This window comes from Anastrepha obliqua, chromosome 1 (assembly GCF_027943255.1).
Source record: "Anastrepha obliqua isolate idAnaObli1 chromosome 1, idAnaObli1_1.0, whole genome shotgun sequence".
Classification (NCBI taxonomy): Eukaryota; Metazoa; Arthropoda; class Insecta; order Diptera; family Tephritidae; genus Anastrepha; species Anastrepha obliqua.
In genome coordinates this window covers 37,606,986-37,613,452 of record NC_072892.1, presented here as the reverse complement: position 1 = coordinate 37,613,452, position 6,467 = coordinate 37,606,986, and the positions used below count along the sequence as shown (strand labels likewise).

Sequence of the window (6,467 nt, the reverse complement as noted above, 5' to 3'; positions counted from 1 at the left end):
TGGCCAGACTATACAAAGCAAGCTTACTGCTAGGATATTTGCCTACAAAATGGGCTGAGGTTAAGGTCGTATTTATTCCAAAGGTAGGGGAAAAACCCGAACAATTGTCTAAATCATACAGACCAATTAGTCGCAGCTCATTTTTCCTCAAAACAATGGAAAAGATAGTTGATCAGTATATTAGGGAATACAATCTAGCTAAATTCCCACTGCATCGACTTCAATTTGCCTATCAACAGGGAAAATCCACTTAGACTGCAATACACAGCCTGGTAACAGTTATTGAAAAGGCTATTGAGTCCAAACAGATAGCTCTATGTGCATTCATTGCCATATCAGGAGCTTTTGATAACACCTCCTATGAGGCAATCTATAATGCCCTATATCTAAAGGAGGTACCTGAACCCATCACTAGATGAATAATATTCATGCTGAAATCTAGGACGATCAGCACCGAACTAGGAGGAGCAATCAAATCTATTAAGGCCACAAGAGGTTGCCCTCTAGTCATAGATGAACTTCTCCACAAACTGAATAACCTAGGATTTCACACTCAGGGTTACGCTGATGACCTAGTAGTTTATGTATTAGGCTGGTATGAGGAAACCATTTCGGATCGTATGCAGCAAGCCCTTACAATAATAAACAAATGGTGCACGGAAAAAGGGCTCTCCATTAACCCAGCCAAAACAACACTTGTACCGTTTACTAGGAGAAGGAACATAAATCTCAAATGTCCGACCCTTAATGGAACAACACTTCAACTCTCGACAGAAGCGAACTATCTTGGCGTCAGTCCTGACAAAACGCTTACTTGGAATTCCCATATTGAGAGAGTTACTTCAAAAGCCACAAGGGCATTCTTTGCCTGTACAAGGCTTTTTGGTAAGACATGGGGACTAAACCCTAGAATGACCTTCTGGACATTCACCACAGTTGTGAAACCCATAGTCACTTATGCATCCTTAGCATGGTGGCCCAAGGTCAAGCAAAGAAAGGCAGCAAATGAATTAAACAAACTGCATCGCCTGATATGTGTTGGTATTACAAGGGCTATGAAAACATGCCCCACGGATGCATTGGGTGTGCTCCTGAACATACCACCGCTTCCAATTCTAATTGAAAGGGAAGCTCGCTCGAGTGCCTTAAGATTAAAAGGTATATCTGAGCTTAAAAGTGGGGATATGAAAGGACATTTAAAGATCTTGGAAGACTTCCTACATAGTCCCATGCTTCATAGGGATGATATACTATCACCCAAACCAATACTCTTCAGGAACTTCCAAGTTATAATTAATGAACGAACAGACTGGAGAACTAACTCTATCACTTTCAAACCTGGCTCCCAGCTATGGTTTACTGATGGGTCCAAATTGGAAAATGGTAGAACAGGGGCAGGAATCAATGGGCCTAAATTCAAAAAATCGATCCCGATGGGATTCTACCCCACAATATTCCAGGCAGAAATACATGCCATTGAAATATGTGTGAGAGAATGCCTTAGCAGGAAAATGAGAGGTACTTACATCTACATACTTTCAGATAGCCAAGCGGCTCTAAAAGCCCTTCTAGCAAAAACTATCACCTCTAAATTGGTAAATGATTGCCTTAACCTTCTCAACACGTTAGGGAACCTCAACATAGTAACACTATGCTGGATTCCGGGACATGAAGGGCATGAGGGAAATGAAATGGCTGATGACCTTGCAAAACGAGGAGCAAATATGCAACTTACTGGTCCTGAACCTTTCTGTGGACTCACAAAAGGCCACATTAATGAATTCCTTAGGAAATGGGAAGAAAGAAAGCTTGCCGCACACTGGCTAAACTGTGCCGGACAGCGTCAAGCCAAACTATTCCTAAGTCCCAACAAAGGAATATCTGACAAACTTCTCTCACTAAACAGAGTAGATCTGCGTCTTTTAACAGGATATCTTACAGGCCACTGCAGCCTGAGGTATCATCTAAATAATATTGGTCTATCTGAGACCAATGTCTGCCGCTTTTGCGAAATGGACATAGAAAGCTCAGAACATGTGCTTTGTGAATGTCCTGCGTTGGGCAGACAAAGACTTCACCACCTTGATGGTATCGTAGTATCTTCATGCAATCTTTGGAACAACAAACCCAAAATTGTGCTAAAATTTTTAAAAAGCCTAAAACTCTAGGGTTACAAAATAGGCCTTTACAATAGATTAGTTCTGGTCGCAGTCCGTAATGGCCTTCTGATAATAATAATAATTGTTGTATTTTTTATAATGAGATTAATATTAAAAATTAAAACATTTATAAACCACAAAAAAATCTGTTAAAGTTTTATTATTTTTAAGCATAAAACTAAAATTATTATATATACATTTTTTTTAGAGTAATAGCTTAGACAACATTCATTTATTTTGAAATTCAAAATATGGGTCTTGTTTGAATACTTTTTACCGCCTCTTTACATACTTATTGTCTACCTTAATATATCTATTACATAAATCCAAGCTCTTTATGTAAATTCTGCAGCAGTTGTGGACCATGTTTCGTTGGAGCTACAGAATATTTGCCAAAGGCCATTTCCAATAGCGAAAAGTGGCATTGCGCATGCTCAACACTGCAGTCGAGCACCTCACGTCGGGCTCGTTTATATATCCGATCATAGTGATGCAAAACATCCGGTTCATCAGCATAAACTGGTTCAGAAGGAAGACTAAAAATGAGAGGAAATGATACTTTAATAAATGTAACTCGTTTATTTATAGCCGCACTGAAGTCGCATAGGTTAGGTTCTTAGCCAAAAGCCTTCTACATTATGTGATTCCAGTGCAGCAATTTCGGCAAGCAAATGCTGGCCCCAGTAAGACTTTGCACTTTCGAATATTTGATCAAAGAAAAAATTACTTACCTAAATATCGTCTTTACGATTTCTGTAATCATATTTCCCCGCTGTTGTCGAGTGTCATGTAGATATTTGGAGCTCTCACACAGCGCACGCGCAATGCAGGCATGCCCATTAAAGCCCATGCTGAGAACGGAAAAGAAATTAAGAAATTTCATTAAATTTAGTTGTTTAAAAATTAAATTTACTCATGGGATGATCTTGAAAGTAAAACTGCATCCTTCGTTCTAAAAAAAACATTGATTGGTGGTGGTTGAAAAGCACATCGACTCAAATTTAATTTATAAACTTAGAGCTTATTCAAGTATTACACCATGCGACGGAAAAAGTCAGCCAGGAAAGGTTTCATTTGTATGAGAAACTAAGGATTTAATGTTGTAATGCTGCATACTTAGTTTTTCATTTTCGATTTAATTTTTTTGAAGAGTTAAAAGTTTCATAGAACTTATTTTTCAATAAATAAATTCAAGTACTTGTACTCATTCCGTGTTTTTTATCGGTAAATCAAACGAAAAACGAACTACCAAAAAAAAATTGGTTTAATTTTTGTGCTTGGGTGTTTGGTGTTTAAACAGGAAACACTGCACTTTAAACTGTATGTTAAATGATAATACTTCTGATTATAGACAAATAACAACAGAAGTAGCGAAGACCTATTTCGGTACCAGCATGCAGACGATGAAGAGATAACCTAAACAACAGACTAAATCGAAATATCACATAGCGGTCGTCGTGGCCGAAGAGGTTTGCGCATGACTTTCGTTTGGTAGTGGCCGAATTCGAATGATTTTTTTCTAATAACGTTCCACCCCAGCAAGCAATTGCCAATGTCCGAGTGAAAAAGTCCATCATAAAACCCATTTGTCGTTCGGAGGCGTAGGCTCTAAGTCTTGTAAGATTTAACAAATTAAAAAATAAAATAAGACTTTCAGCGAACCATGGTGACTACTCTAACGGTAACTGTTCCGATATAAAACTGATTCTAGTTCGCCGTTTAGCTGCTCGTTTAACGAAAAATTTCTAGGTGAAAGAAGAAGAATAAGAAATTATGCGAGCCTAAGCATTTCGCATCATACCCGGTCGCCGTAGCCGAGTGGTTGGTGCGTGACGTAAAATGAAGAAGAAGTTTTTTCTAGTAGCGGTCGCGTTTCGGCAGGCAATAGCAAACCTCCGAGAGTATTTCTGCCATAACAGAGCTCCTCATAAAAAAAACCAATTGGCTTTCGGAGTCAGCTAAAAACTGTTGGCCCTTAATTTGTGGAACAACATTAAGACGCACACCATAAATAATATAAGAGGAGCTCAACCAAACACACAAAAATAAGCATACTTAATGCCGTAAGATCGGGGTCCACTTACGAATGAAGATATTACAAGATTTTTTTGTATTGTGAATAGTCTTTATGCAACCGTCATCACCAAATTTATTCATTCGTTCGTTATTCATTTCATATTTTCTGAAATTATTTTAACCCCTTGCCATGCCATTTAGCTCGACGAAACTCGGACCCTCGTGTGGTGAATAGATCAGAATAATATAAACTACATTGTAACAGCAATCATAAGACTCGTGACTAGCTCTGCTGGCGTACAGATAGAAACTAACATTCAACCACGACCCAGACTCGTGATGTTTATGTTTGTCGAATCAAATCCTTACACGAACTCGGCTCGTGATATTTACGTTTTTTTGTTTTTTTCTTTTATTATTAATCTTACAATAACAGGTAGGAAAAAAAATGTTCCAGGAATATTTCGAGAAACACCTCTTTTGACAAATCAATTTTGAGTTTTTTGTTTCGGATGATTCTGTTGCTTCATTTTCAATATTTTGCAATGAATATTTAATAAAAATATTGCTCAGATATTACATCATCCAGCAGCGTGTATACTCGTAAAGCGCCTGTGCAATCCTTTGTCTAATATACTTTAACAAAGTAGCGAACAGTGATGAACACTGAAGTCTTGCTGAGGTTAATCAAAGACGCTGGATGATTCAAGCAAGGGAACTAAAAATAAGACGCTAATGGTACGCTACGCACACTTATTTCTTATGCTTACTCTTTACTTACTCACTTTTCCATAATTGTTTCCAAATTGCCAAACAAATCGCGTCTCGAACGCCGCATAACCACCGCTTTTGCCTTCTTTATATCCTCGTCCTTTTTGAAGCCACGCGTTTGTTCCTTAGCCCAAGTATAATTGGGTAGATTGTAGGCTACACCCCAATTTTCTGCCCAACTTAGAAAATTCACGTTTGGATTGCCAATAACACCGATCGTCAGACAAATGGATGCCTTGAAATTAATTATCGCATGAAATTAAAAAGATGTTGTAAAACTGCCATTGATTATCATATTTTTTGTACTTTGTGCTTGTACACTTTTTATCAGTTATAACCAGATAAAAGCGTTTTTTTTTTGTTTTTTTTTTTTGTTTTTTGTTTACTTTACTTACCGCCAAAGATGAACCATCCGGGAAGGCTACATAACGCCTTTTGCGGGACAAAACTTTCTCAGCTTTTCTCTCGCCCCGCCTGGGTGGACTTAGCGTAGCGAAAACACCGCTAATGCCCAGCAACAATAACAGCAAAAGCGATAAAATTGTTTTCAACTCTTTGTTCCCACAACAGCGATGGCACATTTTGAGTAGTGAGGTGGCTGGTTGCCTGCTGGTGACTGCTGGCCATCTGGTTTTGCTGCTACGTGGTCGAATATTTTTTTACGGTCTTTTACCAGCCCAGTGCATTATTGTGGGCTAATAAAAAGCTTCAAATGCAGTCAAAAGTCAAATGGCGTGTGTTGTTGAACTGACTATATGTGTGTGTGTGTGTATGTATGTAGCCGTTCATTTTTGGGGTTAAATGTACTTAAAGCATCTTTTATTATCGCGAAGGTGTTATTGACTTAATGTGTTAGCATATAAAAGCGTTTTAACCGCATTCACTTAGCGGTAATTATTCGATTTCATTGTTATCAACAGATTTTGTATGCACGCATTTATGGTCTTGGTATTGTAGTAGTCTGTTTTGTGTTAGCACTTTCATGGTTATTTCGCAAGAATTACCAATTACAAAAGAATCACTGAATAGTACATTTGTATACATATATTGCGAGCATTCCAATTGGACGAGTCTCATGATCCAACAAAAAATAACAGAATTACACAGATTTCTGTGTATTTTGCCGACTCACTGCAAGAAATTAACAATGATGGGAATTGGAGATTTTTAAGTTACAGTGATTAAAGTTAAGTCAAGTTAAGTTAAGTTAAGTTAAGTTAAATTAAGTTAAGTTAAGTTAAGACAGTTCAAAATTTTAAATTAGAGTACGTTAAATTATCTACTATTATTAAATTATCTATCCCAAGGTAGAATATTATGGGCGGTGAAAAACTTTGAACCATATAAAGCAGCCGGTCCAGATGGGATATTCCCAGCCATGCTGTGGAGCACTCGAGAAACGAGGATTCCTTGGTTGGAGGTCTTTTTCAGAAAAAGCCTTTTACTAGGGCATATTCCATAAAGCTGGAAAAGAGTTAAGGTGATTTTTATCGCCAAAGCTGGTAGAGGCGGTCATGATAT

At 37.9% G+C, this 6,467-nt stretch overlaps 1 protein-coding gene across 1 annotated transcript; it reads right to left on the bottom strand.

Annotated features, from left to right (window-relative positions):
• Positions 1-2,475: 2,475 nt before the first annotated feature.
• On the bottom strand, positions 2,476-5,527 carry LOC129247188 (uncharacterized). The gene is made up of 4 exons (XM_054886193.1): positions 5,342-5,527; positions 4,961-5,181; positions 2,891-3,010; positions 2,476-2,695 (listed from the first exon to the last, which is right to left on the bottom strand). Exons 1-4 carry the CDS (start codon positions 5,525-5,527, stop codon positions 2,476-2,478), a joined length of 747 nt encoding a protein of 248 aa, XP_054742168.1.
• Positions 5,528-6,467: the final 940 nt, after the last annotated feature.

Bases quoted from the DNA above. Each gene is read 5' to 3' on its own strand.
- LOC129247188 (XM_054886193.1), bottom strand. From the start codon at position 5,527: ATGTGCCATCGCTGTTGTGGGAACAAAGAGTTGAAAACAATTTTATCG. The intron at 5,182-5,341 runs GTAAGTAAAGTA...ATTAATTTCAAG, and splicing joins CGGATGGTTCATCTTTGGCG to GCATCCATTTGTCTGACGAT. The intron at 2,696-2,890 runs GTAAGTAATTTT...TCTCATTTTTAG, and splicing joins ATCGTAAAGACGATATTTAG to TCTTCCTTCTGAACCAGTTT.